Here is a 20,812-nt window from a genome sequence, read left to right on the forward strand (position 1 = left end):
GACGAAAGTGTCCTTCAGACCCCAGACAAAGGTCACTCCTCCTCCCTTCCCAGGCGCTTGTTTGCACACAGTAGGCCTTCATCAGGAGTGGAAATGGCTGGTCAGGCAGGGAGGTGCTGAAAACTGTCCTTAGATGGGCCGGGGAAACTGAGTCTCCAAAGGGGGGTCGTTGCCTCGCTGGAACTGCATGGGCTCTGATCCCGGGCGTTCTGCAGGCGGGGTCCAGAGGCTGGGGCGCCAGGCGGCCAGGTCAGTGCTGGGGGCAGAAGCCCCCGGGGCATCCAGGCAGCGAGACCGGCCTTCGGATCGGCCTGGGTGTCTGGTGGGGCTGGAGGGGACACTCAGACACTTGGAGGGGGACGGTGGCTGCACAGGCATGTCCCCCCGAGGTGACACCGCCAGCCGTGGGGAAGCGGGGTAGGTCCCCTTGGTGGAGGAGGGCCTGCCCGCATCCTGGCCAGACCGGGAGCCCCGCCCTTCCGCGGTGCCACGGCCAGAGGTGTAGGCAGGTGAAACCCGCCAGGGCACGAGGGCACACACGTCTCGCACACTGGCTGCCCTCGGGGTTCATGCACAGACATTTCTGGAAGGACGCAGAATCTAGGGCCAGCGGCCAGCCCTGCAGGACCAGCTGGGTGTCAGGGCCAGGCAGGGGTGAGGGCAAGGAGGGTGCCTTCAGCCACTGCCCTCTGCCGGCCGACGCTGTGCTCTGGGGGCATTTGTCAATTAAACAACACATTTTACACTTAAATAGGTGTTTTAGAAATACAGGGGTCCTTGTTCCTGAGGGGCTGCTGGGAAGAGGAAGCTTGAGGGCCGGGACCAGCCTGAGGCCCGTGAGCGTGGGAGGGCAGCCCGGGGAACCACAGACACGGAGGGGACGTCAGAACACCTTTTGTTTAAGAAGTTCTAGATGAATAAAACGATCCCTTCTATCCCAACTGTCTGTGCACAAAGGGTAAACCGAGTCTCGAGATGGGCGTGACCCACACAGTGCCCCCACAGGCCCAGGACACCGCTCTTCCATCGCTTGGTTTCCACCATCATTCCTCAGCCCCGAGGCCTGGAGCCTCGGTACCTGCCCGGGGACCCCAGGGGGCAAATAAATAACCAATAAATACGCATAAATAGGAGGGGCCCTCTTCGTAGACACCCCGACGTCCGGTGTGGCCGGCGACGACAGCCGAGGCCGCTGGTCACTGGGCCGACCTGGGCAGGACGCAGGTGCAGCCGACGGGCACGCGGATGAACTCGGCGTGGAAGGAGAAGGCCCCGGGCGTGGGCACCCGCGAGGCGTCCCGCGAGCAGGGCCGGCGGCGGAACACCAGCAGACTCTGCAGCAGGGGCACGGAGTTGAGCGCGGCCGTCTCCCGGCCCGTCTTGGTGCTGATGCAGCCCCTGCACAGGCACTGGGCGAAGGCCAGCTTCTGTGGGTAGCGGCTCTCGTCGGTGTCCACGCTGCGGGGACAGGCGGCGTGAGGCCCCTGCCCGCAGCCCCCCGCCGCCGCTCGTGCTCAGGGCGCTCCTGGCCCACGTGAGCCGAGGCTGCGGGGCGGGTGGCACGGGGCCCCCACTCGTGAGGCTCATTGTGCCCCCACTGCCCCCCAGAGAGGCCCCCCCACCCCCGGCCCCGGGCCCAGCCACCCCTGCAGGGGCTCAAGTGTGGACCTCAGAATCGTCCCGGGAACCCTGGGGATGGAGCCGCGCTGCAGTCTTGCAGACTGGGGCCCGCCCTCCCCGCCTGGGGGTGATGGCCCATCTAGCGGGGGGGGGGGGGGGGGGGGGCGGGGGAACGACACTGAGGCCCAGAGAGGGGAGGCGATGGCCCCACCCCACAGAGCAGGGACCCCTGTCCCCGGGGAGTCCCGCAGCCCTCACCGGTATCTCCAGGGCGAGATGGAGCGCTGGTGGATGTCGGCTTCCAATACCTCCTCAGGCCGCAGCACTGGGCACTGGGTCCCAGCGGGGGGCTCGTCCTGCCGCCTTCTGCGGCCCCCCGCCTCCAGGCTGGCCACCAGGGCTACGGGCAGAGCCTGCTCCCACTTGGCAGCTCGAGCCAGCAGGTGGGGCGGGGCCTGGCCCAGGGGCAGCTCCTCAGCCGAGTAGCAGCGTGGGGTCCCGTGGGGGTGGGCCCCCGCCCAGAGCTGGGGGCCATGGTGGGCCAGGCTGGCAGGCAGCCAGAGCAGAAGCAAGAGGCCAGGTAGGAGCTGGTGGAAGGGCATTGGGTGGTCAGGCCAGGGGGTGCCCAGGGAAGGGGGCACCTCCCTGCCCTCCCACCTTGCCCTATTTCCCGTGGAACGATGGAGTGCGGCCCTCCCTCTACAGTTGGAGAAACTGAGGCCCAGAGGGAAACTTGACCCTCAGCCCAAGCTCCCCAGAGCACCAGAGCTCCTGGGCCCTGGCTCTCTCCTGTCCCCAGATTTGGGGGGCTTCCTGAACCCTGTGCCAACCTCCTCTGCTTGGGAGCCGGCGGCACGGGGCAGGCGGGGGCGTGGGGAGAGGCGGCGGCTCACGAGGCTCACCATCGCAGCAGGGGCGCTGGGTTCGGAGAGGCAGGTGCACGTGGCTGCGGGCCTGGAGGCTGTGGACCTAGAGGCTGCCGGGCTCCAGGTGCCCTTTATACCTCCAGTCACACCTGGGGAAAATCCGGGGCAGCTTCCTCCTGGGGAAGTGCCCGGCCGCGCGGCTTCCTCCTCCCCTCCCGGTGGGTCCCCGGCCCCTCCTCCTGCCCCGGGGCGGGCCATGCCCACCCCCACTCCTCCGTTCCCCACCCCCCACACACCCAGAGGGACCCTGCCCCAGGCTGCCGCCTTGCCAACGGAGCCACGGAGCCCACGGCTTCTTAGGACGGGGAAGTTCCCGCTGCTTGGCGTGAGTGGGGCGCTGGGGCCGCTCGCTCGTCCACAGGGCTGCCTGGAACTCCTCCGGGGCTGGTTCCCCAGCTTGTGGACATGCGCTTGGTCCCGTTTTTCTATCTGAGATGGTCCAGGAGGGGCCCCGTGTCTGCCTGCCACTGCGCAGGTGGGAGAGAGTCCGGAAGAGGCTCCGGGGGCCGGCCAGTGTCTTCGGCTTCTGGGTTGGGTTTCTGCGGATTCACTCAACAAAACCTTGCTCTAGAAGCCAGAGATGCGGGTGAGGATGCCTTGGAAACTTTAAAGTGCCTGCACCCCGAGAAGCTGTATTTGAGGAGGCCCCTCTCGGGGCTGCAGGGGGCTGTGGGGCGACGGTCCAGGCACTTTGGTTGTCCCGAAAGGGACAGTTGGAGGCCATCTGGCGGAGCTCTGGACGCCGCTCCCTGGGTCCCCTGGCCACCCCTGAGACGCAGGGCCCTGTGTGTCCCGGTCTCTCCTATCAGAGGCTGAAGCATCTCCCAGCTGACCAGGGTCTGAGGGCAGGGGAGTGGCCAGATACGCACCCTTCCCTAAGTCTCCAGGGACACGAAGACCCCCTGGGGGAGCAGGGCTCTCCCAGGTGTGGCTCTGGGCAGGGGTCCTTGCAGGTGTCTGTACGGGCAAGTGGGCTGCCCTGCGCCCCTCTCCCAGGGAGCAGGACAGGGTTAGGGGAGACCCTGCCCTCGCTGGCCTGGAGGAAATGCTCCTTCCCAACAGATGGATGGATAGATGCGTTGAGTCCTCAGGGCTGCTCCTGCCTACAACGCCCCGGTCCCTGGTCGTCAGCCCTCTGCTTGCATACCTCCTGCAATGGGGAGATCACCACCCCCTGCGTTAGTTTGCTAGCGCTGCTGTCACTAAGGGCTACACACTGAGGATGCCATAGTCCTGCAGGCCAGAGTCTGAAATCAAATTGTGGGCAGGGTCCATTCCCTCTGGGGTCTCCGAGGGAGGACCCTTCCCACCTCTTGCTGCTGCTGGGGGCTGCTGGTGATTCTGAGTCCCCTGGCTTGTGGCCACGCCGCTGCGACCCCTGCCTGTCTTCACGGGGCCTCTCCCCCGTGTCTGTGTCCCCTGCTCTGTGTCTCCTAAGGACACTCACCTCATTCAGAACGATCTCAAGATCTTTACCTTAATTGTATCTGCCAAGACCCTTCATCTCTTCACAGGGACTGGGGCCAGACCTTTGACGTATTTTGGGGGATACACAGTTGGGCCCAGGACCCCCTCTACAGGGCGGATGTTGGAGGACCAGGAAGCCCCTCCCAAGGCCGGCTGACCGCCGCCTCCCTGTCTCCGGAGGGTGAGTTCCAGTCTCTCCTGTGTCCCCCCAGGAGGCAGCGTGAGCCCCTTGAGGGCAGGGGCGGCGGTGTGGTGGCCCCGAGCTGGTCCACAAATACGCTGGAACGAGGGCAAGAGGGACGAGCTTGGCTCCCCAGGGAGTAAAACGGGGAGACAGAGCCCCAGTTGCGGGGTGCTGGCAGGTGAACCCCAGCCTGGAGGCCGAGGGAGCGAGATGCCCGCCGCGCAGTGGTCTCGCCTTCTTTTTTGGGGGGGTCTGACCGCACACATACATGGGTGTTATTTATGAAATGAAACGGCTATAAATGGTCACTTCGGCCGCGGCTGCCCGGCAGCTCCCCTCCCGCAGGGGCACAGCTGGATGCACTGGGCAAGCACGGCGGCGCCCTGACCAGCCAGCCCCCCATGGGGGGGGTATTTCTGCATTTTCCGTGCCTTTCCAGAACAGCCCAGGGGTGGGCACCGCGCTCGGCAGAGGATCCCTGGGACCAGGCTGCGCGCCAATTCCGCTTCCCGGCACCTCCGCCCCTCGCGGCTCCGCAGCGGTCCCCAGGGGGGCTGGGGTGGGGGCAGAGCTGGCTGAGCGGACCAGGGGCAGGGCCCAGGGCTCGGGGGTCGCGGCGGGCGGTGCCAAAGGCCGGAAGGATGCAGGGCGGGGGCCCAGGCGGCACCTCATTCCTGCGGGCGGCTGAGGCAAGCACAGAAGTCCCGGGTTGGGCAAGACTGGAAAGGCGCCACCAGAGGAAGGCTGGAGGGAGTCCCGGAGGCGGTGTCCCGGAAGGCCCCGCCCTCAAACCATGCCCCTTGGACCATGTGCTTCTGTCAGTGTCCTGCTGAGTGAGGCGGCCTGCAGCCCTGGGGGCGGGGGGTGACAACTGTCCCTGGGGGGAGCCGGGCAGCTGGCGCGTGGGGGAGGGGCGGGGGAGGCCCAGGAGCCCTGCCGGGTGCTGTGAGTGACCGAAGAGAAACCCAGAGAAACTTCACTTTTACCAAACGAGCTGCCGCATTAGCCTGACATGTTCACTCATGACGTTGGAGATTGAATCTCCCATCTGAGTGACAAGAATTACAAAATAAAAAACCCTTGTTTTGTTTCTTTTTATCCACTCAAGAGAGAGAGAGGCCGCGGTGGGGGCTGGGGGGCGTCAGCAGGAGCCAGGTGGTTGGGCAAGGAGTATGGGAAGGCCTGAAGGGATGGGGCGGGCTGGCCTGAGCTGCCAGAGTTAGTGTGCGTAGTTGTCGGGTCAGAGTTCCAGGAACAGGAAACAGCATGTGCAAAGGCCCTGGGGTGGGAGAATGGCAAGCAGGTGGGGATGGGGTGGCTCAGCATGTGTCACGTGGCAGGGCTGCTCAAGCTGTGAAGACTGGACCTGGACATGGGGGGCAGTCTAGTGGACAGACGTGGAACTGGAGGGACGGCCCTTAATTTTCCCCACTATTTGCATGTTGACTACAGCCAGGATCTCAGCCATCATGTTCCCTGGAGTGCCAACATGCCTGAGGATCCATTACATAATAGAGGGCTTCCTTTTTCCAGAAGTATGGCACGGAATGTTCTTTCCACGAATGTTCTTTCCACCAGACTGGGCAGGGGGAGAGTTGGCTCAGGCTGTGGCCCTTACCCCTCCCTGGACAGGTACTACTGAGTCTGGCCCAGAGCAACCATGAGCCCAGAAGGCTCATGCTCGTTTAAACTGGGCTGGGGTTGAGGGGACCCAGGGCCGTGGTTCCAGCCTCGGTGTCAGAGGCCCGGGCCAGGTCAGTGGGGCAAGGAGAGCTACGTGCAGGCAGGGACATGTGGTGGGCTCACCTGCGGGCTCCCAGCTGGCTTGTGGGGTGCAGTGGCCCCGGGGGTACAGAGCACATGGGGTCAGGCTGGCCCCCAACCTGCCCTGGGGTCTGGCTCTGTGTCCTCGAAGGCCACCCACTCAGAGAAGGGGAGTTCCCTCTGTACCCGGCTTGACGGCAGATCAGCTAAGCCTTGAAAACATGCTGAGACACAGGGTCGAGGCCGCCGTGGCTCAGGAGGACTCACACATCCTGCAGGACGTGGAGGCAACACGGAACACCATCCACGGAACGCTGACCGGGCTCACCCCCAGGCCCCCAAGCTCTAAGGGCCACCCCGGCTCGGGGCGGAGCCTGAGCGCAGCTCAGCGGGTCCCACCGGCAGGGGAGAGGCCCCGGGGCTGCCGCAGCCCTCCCCAGACCCGGGGAAAGCAGCACGCGCCCCAGGGGGTGTCTGGTTTCAAGGCAACCTGAGTGCGGAGGGCGCGGACCCCACCCACCCCAGACTGTGCGGGGGCGCTCCGAGGCCTCGGTGCTCCTCAGCGAGCTCACCCCCCCGAGAAGGGCCGCGGCCAGCACCAGGGTTCTCCCTCGGCGGTGGTCTTGGTGGTGATGGGGCTCCGCGGCGGGGAGCGGGGGCTGCGGCGGGCAGCAGGGCCGCAGGGCGGTCCTGGGCCTGCCTGCACGCACACGGGGGAGGCTGCGTCCACACCAGCTTTGGGGCTGGGGGCCGGCCGAGCCCGACGACCGTGCGCCGGCCTCTCCGCTCGGGCACCCATTTCGGGGAAAGCAGGTCCCCGGCGCGAGCGGGAGGTGCTCCGGTGTTCAGGAGGCCCCGCCAGGCCCAGGCCCACCACGAGGACACAAGGCGCCCCGCCCAGGGGGCTGGGGGGCACAGCCCCTGCGTCGGCAGCACCAAGAGCATCTCTGATCAGGGCCTCCGTCAGCCGGGGCCGCCGGCACACCAGGCCCACGGAATCACCACCACCAGGGCAAGACGGCTGCTTATCAAAATACTTTATTTTAGGAGACCCCTCAAAAAAAGACCCTCCACATTACACAGACGCCCAACAACACCCTCAGCCTTTTTTTTTGGTCTTTTCTGTATTTTTTTTTTTCCTTTTTAAATCAACTAAAACAATCTGATGCTTAAAATAAAAGACAGGAAATATTTCCCAATCGGACTTCAGTCAAGAATATAGATCTATTTTTTGACCCTGGGGCCAGGCGGGGACGGGGAGCAGGCTGCTCAGGAGCACGGGGCGCCCCCGGGCCGGGAAGGAGCGCGTGCGGAGGACAGGACGCAGGGCAGGCTGGCTGGCAGCGGGCAGGGCAGGCGGGCAGGCGGAGCTGGGCGCCGGGACTGATCATTTACATAAAACCGGTGCTGCGTCCTCGCTCCTGCCGCCTGCCGCCGGCCCGCCGGCCCGCCTGGCGGGACTTCTGCTCTGGGATGGGGCTGGTTCAGTCTGGTCTGGGAGGGAGAAGACTGGGATTCAGCGTCATCTTCACCGTGTGTGGCTTCTTTTCCAGCTGAGAAACTTTGCTTTCTTTTTTAATTTTTAAAAAGATGCACAGCCAAAATGAGACGTTAACTTCAAAATCCAAGACGGCTGTGCTCACACTAGTTATAAAAACACGAGAGTCTCTCACTGCGGCGGGGGCCGGGCCCGCGGGGCCCCTACACCTTCCCGGGGATCTTGGCCCGCTTGCGCGCGATGGCGTCCTCCACGGCCTTGAGCTGCTTCAGGAGCTCCTCGCGCCGCGACAGCGTGCTGGCCTTCCCGGATTTGGTGCTGCCGGACACAGCGCTGGCGGGGCTGGCGTCCGAGGCTTTGCCGGGCACACTGGTGATCTTACTGGAGCTCTTGGACTGGGGGGACAACTGGCGCTTCCTGCGGGGGGAGGGGGCCATCAGAGGGTCTGCCAAGAGCCTCCCGCTGGGCAAGGACGCGCGGGGCGCCGGGCAAGGACACGGGGCCCTGGCGGCCACGGACACAGGGCTGCCTCCCGGCGGCAGCGGGCCAGGCTGCGGTGGGCAGTGCCCCTCCCGCCCTCGGTGGTGCAGCGTCAAGGGGGCACAGCGTCCAGGGCTCGGCTGGTGCCCTGCTGACCTGTCCCTCCTGCTTCTGGTGCTTCTCTGCGGCCGCCCCCTGTGGTGGGGAGAAACCCCATGGTGCTGACCCAGGAGCAGCCCTGAGGGCCGGGGCGGGGGGCGGCTACACGGATGGCCGAGTCCCGAACCCGTCTGGACCACGACCCTGAGCGGTGGGCTGGCAGGGCAGGGCCTCCCAGCCGGCCTCCTGCGCGAAGGCAATCTCTGCCCTGCTTCCGGGGCCGACGGGGAAGGCAGAAGCTGGGAGCACCAGGCAGCCTCGTGCCTCAGGGCCCTTGTCCTAGGACCTGCTGCGGGGCAGGAACGCTCCGGCTAGCCCGCCCGGAGGCCTCGGCGCCCATGTGGCATACCCAGGGCACGGGTGGGCGCTCACCTGTCCGGCGGGGCCACGGGCACCTTGGAATTCTGGCCTCTCTGCCGCTCTGGCTTCGGGGAGCCGAGTCTCCCGCCGGACTTCCGGTCCCGAGAACCTGGATGACACGGGACGAGGTTAAGAGCCCGGTCCGGCCCAGCGTGGGCTGGTGAGCATGGACAGGCGTGGGGCGGCCTTGCCGGACGCCGGCGACCCCGTGCCAGAGACGTGGCAGCTCCGTACTACCTGCATGTTCTCACAGGAAGAGGCACAGGGCAGAGCGGGTCGAAGGAGGGCACAGGGCAGTGCCGGTCCTGTCACAAAGTGAAGCCCCGAAGCCCACGGAGGCCAAGGTCAGGACAGGCCAGCGAGCTCCCATTTATCCAACACAAAGACCCTCATCGCTCACACCTCTGGACTGGGAACGAACAGGCAGGGAAGCGTCGCAAAGAGAAGGCAAGGCAAGAGGCCGGGGTGCTCGCCGGCCGCCGTCCAGGGAGCGCGGGGGCGTGTGAGGGCGGCGGGCGGCGGGCGGGGGCGGTCAGCGCCCGGGGAGCACACGGGCTCTGGCGCCGGCCGGTTCTCGGCCCAGGTGGGCGTGCCGCGGCCCCGGGCTCAGCAGCCCGGCGAGGGGCGCCCCGCTGCCCCTGCTTAGGGAGGAAGGATGGCTGCGCACCGGCCACCGGAGCCGGCCGGCAGACGGCCCGCGGACAGCCGGGGCTGGACTGCTTGCGCGGCAACGCCGAGCCCCCCGCCTGCGCACCCTGTGCCGTCACGGAGGACCGAGCCGCCGTCTGTCAGCCAGACACCGGAGACGTTTTCAAAGAACAATGACACTCCCGGTTTTTGTTCACGGAAATGTGGTTACTTTTCGTAAGAAATGTTATTTGTGTTAAAATATAATACTTGGTCACTGTTATTTTAACATTAGCAAACACTGACGTTTTTCCCCGAGTTTTAACTTCTAAAACCTTAACATCGATGGCTGGAACCACCCCAGTGCTGGCTCCGTGGGGCCCAAAATGAAGCACACACGGGGTCCCGGCCCCTCTGCCCTGCTGGGCTCTGCGGGGGTGAGAAGCTCACCTCGGTCCGGGGATAAGTTAGCCCGCTTGGCCGGAGGAGGACTTTGCCTGTCTTTGTCCGAGGGTTCATAGCGCTTCCGGCTTCCTTTATCGGCCGCCTGGCACAACGGAGGGGGCACAGTGAGGACGGCTGGCCACCAGCACCCCGCGGGAAGCAGGGGCACAGCGGTGGTAGGCTCACTGCCACACCCGCCCCCACGGGCCCCTCCTGTGGCTGCCCACGGGGCCCCGAGGGAGGCAGGGCCCAGGGTTTCGGGCCTTCATTCTCGGCAGCGAAGGTGCCCGCAGAGACACTGTTCCCTGGGGGCCACCAGCCCCGGAGAGGACCCCAAGGGACCCCACATCTCACCCTCCCAGTCCCAGGGAGCCTCGGGGACGTCAGCTCACACAGGGCCAGTTACACGGAGAAGGGCCGGGGAGAGCACCCACCACCCCCAGGACGCTCTCATCTCCCAGGACATGCTACTGGGCTTCGCCACCCGACACCCACGCCTCCCCCGTCACCCACGCCTCTCCCCAACAGGGCAGCAGGACAAGCGGGCTGATGTCCAGCCACTGTTCACTGGCCCCAGGAACCAGGATGCCTCCCGGGGAGCTGGGCTCCTGGAACTGCCACCGGGAGTGCCCACGGCCTCACCTTGTTCAAGAGCGTCAGCTTGATCTCCTTATGGGCGACAAACGTGCCCTGCTGGGGCTGCCCGGGGGGCCCCTGCTGGGGGGCCATGGGCTGCTGGGGTTTACTGCCGGCAGAAGGCTTGGAGGACTTGGGCAGCTGTGCGGACGAGTCCCTTTTCCGCTTGTCTTCTTTAACCCCATCTTCTTTTTTAGACTTTCCTGCCAACAACAAACGCTAAGTCACAGTCACCATCCCGGCACGGCGGTCTCCTGGGGGCCGCCTGGAGGGGGGACGTGCTAGCAGCCGGGCCACGTGTCCGTGGGACGGAGCTGGGAGGTTCCTGCGCTTTCCTGTGTAACCGTGAAGCAGCGCACACACCCTCTTTCCACGAGGGGCCTGCCCACCTCTGCAGCCACAACGCCCAGGACACGAGGAGCCCCCTGTACCTTTCTCCTTCTTGGTCTGGGCTGGGGTGGGGGACCGCGAACTTGCTGAGGACACGGGGCTGGCCAGGTCTGCGTACATGTCGTCCGAGTCCACGCTGTGCACCGAGCTACTACTCGACGTGGCGCTGGACACCGAGGAGACGCTGCTCACGCTCAGGGACCTGGACACACACAAGCACGTCTGCACCCACGTGGCCCCGGCGGCGAGAGGCCACGGGGGGCCAGCCGTGGGTGTCCACGCGCACCTTCCCCAGCCTCCAGTTTCGAGGAACGTGTACTACCTAACTGGAAACTTCAGGGGGGAAGGTGGGCGGTTCAAAGGGGCCCCACGGTGAAGGGACACCCCAGTCACGGGGTCGAGGGCCCTCGCACGAATGAGCAGCCAGCCTGTGTGCTGGGCAGGGACATACGACGAGTGACTAGCTGTGAGCAAGGCTGGTGATGACAGAGCTGAGGGCCCAGGCTGTGAGGCCCGAGAAAGGGCAGGGCTCTGCCCCGCGGCCACGCCAGAGCCCAGAGCAGAGGCGCCCCGGCCCCGCACGCGGCTCTGGGAAGCACGGGGACGGCGGCCGGCTCGCGGGGGCTGCTCCCACAGCCCGCGCCGTGAGGACGACGTGCCACCGAGTCCGAGTCCGGTCACTCTCCGAGAACTCCGCAAGGACCCGGGCAGAAAGGAAGGGCCTGGCTCTGTTTAAAGGCTGGGTCTTTAAACCTCTTTGAGGAGGACCTGGGCTGCCTAGAAACGAACGAGGACCTAAGGACTGATCCGACAGCGTGTCCTCTTCCAGCAGCTTGACGGCGGCACTCGTCCCTACCGGACCGGCCGCCACTGGGCGCCTCGAGCACGGCGGGCGGGGGGCGGGGGGCCGGGGGGGCGCCGACAATGACCTGGATCTGGAGCTGGAGCCGCTGTAGCTGCTGCCGCTGCCGCTGCCGCTGATGGTCCGCCTGCAACACAGACAAGGCCCGTCTCGCCGGGCGGCCCGCGGGGCCCACGGTCTCCCCTCGGAGCGGGAGCCGCGTTCTCGGCGTCCTGCGGCAGCACCGCCTCCTTCTAGGGGAGACCTCGGTGTCGACGGGCGCCTGCCGCCCGCACAACCACACCTTCTGTCCTCAGGTGCTCGCGCCTCCCATCGTGGTCGGGGGAAACCGAGGCTCGAGGACGTGATGTGACAGGACAGGGACCGAACAGGCCCCCAGCCTCAGCTGCTTCCCCCAGAAGCCCCCCCCAGCTCGAAGCCCGTTCGCTCACCTCCTGGGGGGGGTCCTAGCTTGCCGCTCCCTCCTCCGGGCTTCCCGAGGGTCTCCTGGCTTGGCGGGCTCGGGGGCTGGAGCAGTGGTTTTGGGGGCCTGTGGTGGGGCTGGAGGTGGGACTGGCTTCTTCACGGACTTCTCTCTGTGACAGGAGACGGGGGGAGGGTCACACCGGCCGCACAGGCGGAGGACGGGTCCATCTGAAGAGCCTCCAAGAACCACAGAGCTGGCGCTGTGCTTCCTCAGGAACGTGCCCCCCCCACCCCCCCGCTCACAGGCCAACCTCCGAGGGCACCAGTGCCGCTCACATGTGGGACCCACGCTGCAGCAGAGAATGGCCCCAAATTTTCTGTGCTGTCAGTGTGGGGAGAATACCCTGCCGAACATTCTGGTAGCACCGAACACTCACGGTTCAGGTGGAATCAGCAGGAAACAAAGTCTTGGGCAAAAGCAAGCTGCTCAGCAGAGCATCAGGGGCGAGTTAAGATCCGTGCAGACCAAAACGCCCGCACGACCTGCCTGCCATGCGGCTGGGGTGTCTGGATTGGGGTGGCCTCACATGTTCGCTAAGCCCGTCACACAACTTAGATGGCTGGGGTGCCAGGCATAAAGTACGCCTCCACACTGCTCACTTTCTAGGAGGGGGCGACTCCGGGTGCCTGCAAACTCCCGAGGGCTGCTGGAAGGCTTGGATCAGGATGCAAATGTGCAGCATGGAGCGTTTCAGCGCCGGCCACCCGGCGAATGCCAGGCTATCGGCCGCTGAGTGAGCCACACGCGTGAGGACAAGTGACAAAGGAGGGTGGCGCTGGCGTCACACGGGCATGCAGGCCCGTCCGCTCACACGTGCCCCGGCCTCGCCCTGCAGGCCGCAGGGCCAACTCCACCACCGGCTGCCTTCCCGTGCTCCGCACTGCTCGGGAAGGGAGCCACTTCCATTCTGGGGGAGCGTGGGCACGGCTGCAACCTGAGACACCGCACGCCAGGGGTGTGACATCTGTCTGGTAAGTTCCAGATGTTTCTAACTTGTCACGTTAGTCACAACTGTTGACGAGGATCAATGGGAGCCACTCTAGGAACAGCAAATGTGAACAACGAGGCCAGTCTGGTGGGGCCCCCATTCTCTGCATGCCCTGGACACAGCCCAGGAAGCACGATGGGAACCACCTCCCTCCTGCCCCCTGGAAGAGAACAGCGGGGCCTGCTCCTGGCAGGGGAAGTGGTCTAACCCCAAGGAGCACGGCCATCACCATGGTCTATGCAGGGGTGCAGGCACGCTGATGTGCGTGAGGCCTCAAAGTCCACATGTCAAGAAGCGAGAGGCTAAGTCTGTGCCCTGCGGTCCCCGAGCCTGATCCCCCCCCAACACCTCTGCCCACCCGCCAAGGGTTCTCACCGGGACTTCTTCACAGATGCAACAGGGGAGAGAGAGAGAGAGAGAGCAGGAGAACCTGCCCCATGGGGCACTTACCCTGCTTTCCCAGGAGGCAGAGCCGGCTCCCCCTTGGTTCTAACAGAAGGTCTGTGCGGGGAAGGCGTTGGAGACGGGGAGGGGGACGAGGAAAAGGACCGGGACCTAAGGAGAAAACAAAGGCATGAGGAGGGCGCGCCACGGTGCCCCAGCCTGCACTTGAGCAAGCTAGGGACGTTGCCCGGACACAGAAAACGTCGCTGCACGTCTCTACTTAGCTGCCTCAGATTTAGAATGGGCTTCAGATAGTTCTTGGTCCTTTCCAAAAACACACTAGAGGGAAAAGGAGTAGCCAGGCTGATGGGTCTTGCAGAAGGCCTGGGGGCCGTGTGGTCAGGCTGGGAAGGGCACATGCTCTGCATTGCTTAGGAAGTCCAGCAAGGACACGGTGACACAGGTAGGACAGAGGGCCAAGCGAAAGAGCTGGGCACTGAGGCCTAGGGGGCTGGAAGGTGCGGGGTGGGCAGGGTGGCCGCGAGCAGCATGAGGTAGGGACTGGCCAAGCCCACGGAGTGTCCCCCCTGAAGCAAACAGTGACGGGCTCCAGTTCCAGGTGTCAGTAGCATGGACAGAGAGCCCCAGGATGGGGGGTGGGGGTGGGTGGGGTGGGTGCGGGGAGCTGGCCAGGCAGTTCTGGAGGCCGGCCTAGCCAAGCTGACGACTCCACTGTCCCAGGATCCAGCACCACACGGTGCAGGAGGCAAGCCTCCGAAAGGCTCCCGGGCGGTCGTTTTCTCCCAACTTAGAAGCTGTCGTGGACAACTCCCCATTTTCAGCCAAGCAGTGGCACCAGGAAAATTAGGCGGGGCGCCTGCAGTCACACACACTGAGGTTTTAGAGACCGAGGGGCACGGAGGAGATGCCCGGCTCTTCCATCCTGACGCCCGCTTCACCTGGCTGGGGCTGCCCACCAGGGGAGATGGGCAGGGACACCCCCGCTAACTGCCAAGGGGCTAGAGCCAGACGGCGCAGCCCTGTGCCCCCGCCTGGTGTGCGCGAGGTCCTGGTCACCGACTGCGACGATGAGGTCTCTGGTCCAGGCCCCATCGTGGCCTTCCCGGGGAGCTACAGCACCCTCTGTGTGTGTATGGAGACAGTGGAGCCGGGGGGTACGGCCCGGAGGCCCCCACACGGGCAGTCCTCCACCTCCACCTTCCTCTGGCCTTGGACCTAACTAAACCCTGAATGGGATGAAGGGGATGTCCCCACATGCGTGTCCCCTGCAGGCAGGGCATGTGGGTGCAGGTGCAGTGCACGCCACCTGAGCTGGTTGGAAAGTCAGAAGCAGCAGACGCAGAACCTGAACAGTCCTGTTAGTTGTATTAATCAACGACTCGGTTCCTACACAAATGACAACGAAGAATTCTCTAAAACCCCAGAGTTTGTCTATTTTCAGTGGGAAAACTACACGTATTGTTTGATCTTTCTAGAAACGTCCAACAGAACTTTCTGAAGATGCAAATGTCCTCTATCTGAGCACTCCCAACAGGGCCACGCACACTTTAAAATTCTACCTGAAGGACACTGTGCATCACCACACGTGGCTAGTGGCCCAGCGGACAGCGCAGGTCCACAGCACGTGGCGACGGTGGCCTTCTGATTTCAGCACACCCACAACACAGGTCGCGTTGCTGCTGCTCCTGAGCCACCTCCTGACACGTGCTCTGTGCGCCGAGCCCTCAGCACCTGCGGCTTGTCACCTGGCGACGCAGCTGCCTCAACACACAGCGGGGGCTGTTCTGAGAGCAGCTGCGTGCCTGGAAGGACGCCGTCGAGGCCGACCCGACACGGTGCAGGTGCCGGGCTGACCCGGCCGCACCCGGCCGCGCCCACACTCACCTGGACCGGCTGCCTGAGAACGAGCTGTGTCTGGAGGACCGGCTGGAGTAGGAGCTGTAGGAGGAGGAGCGGGAGCGGGAGCGGGAGGACCCGGAGCCGGAGTATGAGGACGACCGAGACGATGACCTAGACAGTCCAAGCACAAGGTGGGAGAGGGGCCGGTCCTCCTCCAGCAGCCTGGCCGCTGCTGCCGACCTGCTACCCTCAGGCACAGACCCAGATGACATGGCCACATGTCCCCCCGTCCCCGTCTGTGCACACCCGCCCACCCCCCACTCCCACCTGCCCTGGGACACCCCTGCGGGCACGCTGCAGTCCAGCACCCTCCTGGCGGGACTCAGGTTCAGAAAGCAAGACCTGGGTGCGGGGGCGCACCCTGCTGCCGGGAGACAGCTCCCAGGCCCTGGCCGGACAGCACACCGTCTGTGTATGTAATGAAAGCCCTGGGTCGACGCTAACCTCCCCAGTCCTCGTCTAGCATGGCGGCCTCCCGCCAGCCTCCTTCCCACCACCCACCGCATCCCTGTTTGTTCAGACCAGCGTACACACGAAGCCCAAATGCACAGGAGGAAGAGAGGGGCTGACTCCTTGGCGGGGCTTATGCCGTCCTTCTGGCCTTCGGCCTCGTGGGGTCTCTCCCAGAGGGACTGGGCGAGCTCTCTCCCCTTGCTGGCCCCCTCGCCAGGTCTGTGCTCCATTCTGGGTTGCCAGCATCCTGGCTGAGGTCAACTGTTTATTTTGGGGGTGTGAGGCCTTACTGAGGTTCTAAACATCAGTTCTGCCTGCCGCTGACGCTCTAGCACCCCAGTTACTCAATAATTCTCTGCTGGACAAACAGATGCCTCTTTAGTCCCCCTGACTGTCCTCAGGCCAGGACGGCGCAGCCCTCCCATGGCGTTTATGAACCAGTCTTTGTGACCGGCCAGCCTCCTTACCTGGAGGAATTGGAGGCAGAGGCCGATGAGGCTGATGTTTTCCGACGCCTTCGTGCCCGGCTAGGGGAGACAGACACCCCGAGTTTCTTCTTGGGAGACTTGGACCGGCGCCAAGGGTCCTTCCACTCGTCTGCTCGCTTCACCTGCGGCCCTGCAGCGGCAGCCTCCTTCTTTGGTGGCTCAGCTTGACGGCTAAAATCACAGAGGCGTTAGCCACTCTGGGACCGTCCTCTCCGACAGCAGTGCCGTCCGATGAAGGCAAACGAGAGGCAGGATGGCGGCATGAGCGCCTGCTTCAGGGGAAGCCTGACAAGGACCAGGTCGCCTACCGGGGCAGCAAGTCCTCCCTCGGCAGCAGGGCTCACTCCACAGACGGTCTCCACGCATTCATGTCCTTCCTGGAGGAACAGGTCTTTCTCCTTCACGGTAACTAACCACACCGGTACTTACTTTTTTGGGTGTAATGACTTACAGAATCCCCCACCATACTGCAAACCCTGGGAAGGACAAGGGTGGCCTTGTCCGACATGTCCTCTCTAGAGCCGGAACAGAGTGGGCACAAAACAAATACTTAGTTCAAGGGCAATAAAGTACTTGTTGCCCTCAACTTATGGTCAACTAATCTTCGACAGAACAGGAAAGAACATCCGATGGAAAAAAGACTCTTCAACAAATGGTGTTGGGAAAATTGGGCAGCCACATGCAGAAGAAAGAAACTGGACCATTTTCTTACACCAACACACAAAAATAGACTCAAAATGGATGAAAGACCTAAATGTGAGACAGGAGTCCATCAAAATCCTAGAGAACAGGCAGCAACCTCTTCGATCTCAGCCGCAGCAACTTCTTTCAAGACACATCACCAAAGGCAAGGGAAACAAAGGCAAAAAGGAACTACTGGGACCTCATCAAGATAAAAAGCTTCTGCACAGCAAAGGAAACAGTCAACAAAACCAAAAGACAACCGACAGAATGGAGCAGATATTTGCAAATAACATTACAGATAAAGGGCTAGTTTCCAAAATCTGTAAAGAACTTCTCAAACTCAATACCCAAAGAACAAATAATTTAGTCAAGAAATGAGCAGAAGACATGAGCAGACATTTCTCCAAAGAAAACATCCAAATGGCCAACAGACACATGAAAAAATGTTCAACATCATTAGCCCCCACAAAAATTCAAATCAAAACCACATTGAGGGCACCTGGGTGGCTCAGTCAGTTAAGTGGCTGCCTTTGGCTCAGGTCATGGTCCCAGGGTCCTGGGATCGAGCCCCGCATCGGGCTCCCTGCTCCGCGGGGAGTCTGCTTCTCCCTCTCCCACTCCCCCCGCTTGTGTTCCCTCTCTCACTGTGTCTCTCTCTGTCGAATAAACAAAATCTTAAAAAGCAAAAAAAAAAAAAAAAAAAAAAAAAAACCAACAAAAAACCACAGTGAGATATCACTTCACACCTGTCAGAATGGCTAAAATCAACAAGTCAGGAAACAACCGGTGTTGGCGAGGATGCGGAGAAAGGGGAACCCCCCTACACTGTTGGTGGGAATGCAAGCTGGTGCAGCCACTCTGGAAAACAGTATGGAGGTTCCTCAAAAAGTTGAAAATAGAGCTACCCTAAGACCCAGCAATTGTACTACTGGGTATTTACCCCAAAGAATACAAAAATACAGATTCGAGGGGACACATGCACCCCAATGTTTATAGCAGCATTATCAACAATAGCCAAAGTATGGAAAGAGCCCAGATGTCCACCAACAGGTGAATGGATAAAGATGTGGTGCATATATACACAATGGAATACTACTCAGCCATCAAAAAGGATGAAATCTTGCCATTTGCAACGACGTGGACGGAACCAGAGGGTGTTATGCCAAGTGAACTAAATCAGAGAAAGACAATTATCATATGATTTCACTCACATGTGGAATTTAAGGAAAAAAACATATGAACGTAAGGTAAGGGGGAGAAAAAGGGAATGAAGCATACCATAAGAGACTCTTAACTCTAGGAAACAAACTGAGGGTTGCTGGAGGGGAGGGGGGTGGGGGGATGGGGTGGCTGGGCGATGGACATTGGGGAGGGCACGTGAGGTAAGTAGCATTGGGTGTTGTACGGAAGTGACAAATCGGTAAATTCTACTCCTGAAACCAGTATCACATTGTGTGTTAACTAACTAGAATTTAAATAAAAATTTGAAAAAAAAAAATACTTTTGTTTTCACGTGCATTAGAAATTTCGTGAATCATCAAACCCGAGCCTTCAACAGTTCCTTTGTTCTCTGACTTAGGTTTGAAGAGACTGGTTTGATTTACACAGAGCGTACTGTGGTCAAAGCCCCAGAAAGAGGAGACAGTGGCCCAGAGAGGTCAGAGGTGCTCCGTGGGACAGCCACTAACGCAAGCGTCAGGACTGAGGGCCAGTGTGCCAGTGGGAGCGACTCTGCCAGGACTGAAGAGCCCTGTCCCCCAGGTCCCTGCGGGGCTGCACCAGTGGTAACTGCAGGTGGAGAGAACAATCACCTAGGAGTGCATCGCGGCTACGGCTGAGACGTGAAAGCCGCGCTCTATGGTGACGAGCAGACCACTGGCAGGAGAACCCAGGAGCCTCCTTAACAGGGTAGGAGGCAGCCAGGCAGCTGAGTGCTCAACGGGGGAGCCCGTTCACCCTGTCCGGGAGCTCAGGGTGGAGACACAGATACACCTTACAAACCCAAATATCCTCACTTAAAAAGGAGCCAAAGTGTAGGATCCCAGACAACTAGCAGTAATTTTTTTTTCAGTCTTTTATGTCTGATTTCTTTATTCAATGTAATTATTTTGAGGTTCATCCATGTTGTGTGTATTAACAGTTTGTTAATTTCTATAGTTGAGTAGTATTCCACTTATGGATTTTTTTTTTTAATTTTTTTATTCTTATATTATTCCCATACATTACATCATTAGTTTTAGATGAAGTGTTCCATGATTCATTGTTTGTGCATAACACCCAGTGCTCCATGCAGAATGTGCCCTCCTCAGTACCCACCACCAGGCTAACCCATCCTCCCACCCCCCTCCCCTCTAGAACCCTCAGTTTGTTTTTCAGAGTCCATCGTCTCTCATGGTTCGTCTACCCCTCCGATTTCCCCCCCTTCATTCTTCCCCTCCTGCTACCTCCTTCTTCTTTTTTTTTTTTCTTAACATATATTGCATTATTTACAACTAGCAGTCATTTAACACAGACGTAGCTGCTGGTCCCATGATACATACGTTTTTAATCAGTTACAAAGTTCATTGAAAAGTTTTGGAAAACACAGAAAGGTAAAACAAGGAAGTAAATAGAAATCCCGTTATCTTGTTCTCCCGAGATAGCCAACATTTAGCACCGCTGCATTTCCTTTCCACCTGGATTCTATTTGCCGCGATGAACACTCAGGCGTGCACTCAATACCCACTGCAGTCACAGCTGCGACCTGCCTGGTGGCCGCATCTCCCCTGTGGCATCCGCCCCTGCAGGTGTGCTCTTCCTGGACCGTGTGAAAATCCACCCCCAGTGCTACCCGATCTCAACATTTCTACACTATTAGCTGTTTCTAACTCTAAAAGAAACCACAACACTAAAATTACTATATATACATCTTTTTTATTTTTTTAAAGATTTTATTTATTTATTTGACAGACAGATAGAGAGAGAGCACAAGTAGGCAGAGAGGCAGGCAGAGGGAGAGGGAGAAGCAGACTCTCCACCGAGCAGGGAGCCCGACGCGGGGCTCGATCCCAAGACCCTGGGATCGTGACCTGAGCCGAAGGTAGACGCTTAACGACTGAGCCACCCAGGCGCCCCTATATATACATCTTTAGGGACGAGGTTTTCTAGACCTAAAATCCTAAGAGATGGAATCAGTGGGTCAAAGGAAATGAACACTTTATAGAGGTTCTTGTAAGCTGTCAAGCACTCTCCCCAAAGTTAAAGCAATGTGCGCTCCACTGGCAGCCAGAGGGCACCCATTTCGCCCATCGACAATCCTGGGGTCCTGTGTCACCAGGGAAGCCACCAGATCAAGCCCCAACTGCGGCAACGGCACACACGGGATGGGCTCCTGGCGCCTCCGGGGGCAGCTGTGGCTGGAGGGCCGCCCCGGGCTGTGGCGCAGCCCCCTCGTGGCCACTTTTCTAGGAAGCTCTTTACGTACGGAGGAACCCTTCCCTGTCCTGCGTCTGCCCCCGGCTGCTTTTGACTGCGTTTGGCGGCGGCGTCCGCCACGCAGGCCTTCGCCCTGAGCTGTATATGCTTGCGTTTTTCTTCTGGGTCATCTGGAGTTTCCTTCCTTTCTTTTTGTAAAGCTGCACTCGTCGGTGTGCCTGGGATCTGTGGCCGCAGCGCATGGCGCAGCTGGGAGCGCGAGGTGGGGCACAGCATGGGGGGGGGGTTGTCCCCACGGGCCACCCCTGCGGCTCCCGGGTGGCCCCCGGCGTGCACTGGCCTGCGGGGGCCAGCAGCAGCAGCAGAGCCCGCGCCGCCTCCACCAGGCTTCCGGTAGGAATGGCGTGGAGCCATTTACCCTGCCGTTTACCCATGTCCGCTTTCATACGGGCCAGCAAAGGACAGGAGCTTTCTTCCTAAGAGGCCCTGCCTTTCCAGGGCCGACTTCCAGCTGCTGTGGACTCTCCCCCACCAGCACCTGAGTGTCTCGGTTGACACTGGGCTTCACCTTGGCCACCATCTACTTATATTCCATCAT

The 20,812-nt window shown here is 61.4% G+C and overlaps 2 protein-coding genes across 7 annotated transcripts in view; both read right to left on the bottom strand.

Annotated features, from left to right (window-relative positions):
• Positions 1-1,196: 1,196 nt before the first annotated feature.
• On the bottom strand, positions 1,197-2,222 carry IL17C (interleukin 17C). Its single transcript, XM_045892093.1, has 2 exons — positions 1,879-2,222; positions 1,197-1,458 (listed from the first exon to the last, which is right to left on the bottom strand). The coding sequence occupies exons 1-2, from the start codon at positions 2,220-2,222 to the stop codon at positions 1,197-1,199; spliced, it is 606 nt and encodes a 201-aa protein (XP_045748049.1).
• A 4,761-nt stretch (positions 2,223-6,983) lies between these two features.
• The window catches only part of ZC3H18 (zinc finger CCCH-type containing 18), a 60,552-nt gene continuing 46,723 nt past the window's right edge, over positions 6,984-20,812 (bottom strand). For 4 of the 6 annotated variants that reach the window (XM_045890594.3, XM_045890596.3, XM_045890595.3 and 1 more), the window contains 10 exons: positions 16,096-16,287; positions 15,161-15,286; positions 13,322-13,426; positions 11,849-11,992; positions 11,485-11,544; positions 10,597-10,757; positions 10,172-10,368; positions 9,536-9,632; positions 8,471-8,567; positions 6,984-7,876 (listed from right to left, as the gene is read on the bottom strand). In XM_045890594.3, coding sequence (XP_045746550.1) covers positions 7,663-7,876; positions 8,471-8,567; positions 9,536-9,632; positions 10,172-10,368; positions 10,597-10,757; positions 11,485-11,544; positions 11,849-11,992; positions 13,322-13,426; positions 15,161-15,286; positions 16,096-16,287 — 1,393 coding nt within the window. In that variant the 3' untranslated portion in view covers positions 6,984-7,662. The remainder of the gene's footprint in view (positions 7,877-8,470; positions 8,568-9,535; positions 9,633-10,171; positions 10,369-10,596; positions 10,758-11,484; positions 11,545-11,848; positions 11,993-13,321; positions 13,427-15,160; positions 15,287-16,095; positions 16,288-20,812) is intronic. The other 2 variants (XM_064581189.1, XM_064581190.1) reach the window with 2 other exon arrangements.

Source organism: Mirounga angustirostris, unplaced genomic scaffold (assembly GCF_029215605.1).
Source record: "Mirounga angustirostris isolate CCGP_5_RB_7025 unplaced genomic scaffold, mMirAng1.0.hap1 SCAF_16, whole genome shotgun sequence".
Taxonomy (NCBI): Eukaryota; Metazoa; Chordata; class Mammalia; order Carnivora; family Phocidae; genus Mirounga; species Mirounga angustirostris.

Excerpts from the sequence above, each read along its gene's own strand:
- IL17C (XM_045892093.1), bottom strand. The coding sequence starts at position 2,222 with ATGCCCTTCCACCAGCTCCTACCTGGCCTCTTGCTTCTGCTCTGGCTG. Across the intron at positions 1,459-1,878 it reads ATCTCGCCCTGGAGATACCG|CGTGGACACCGACGAGAGCC; the intron begins GTGAGGGCTGCG and ends CTGTCCCCGCAG.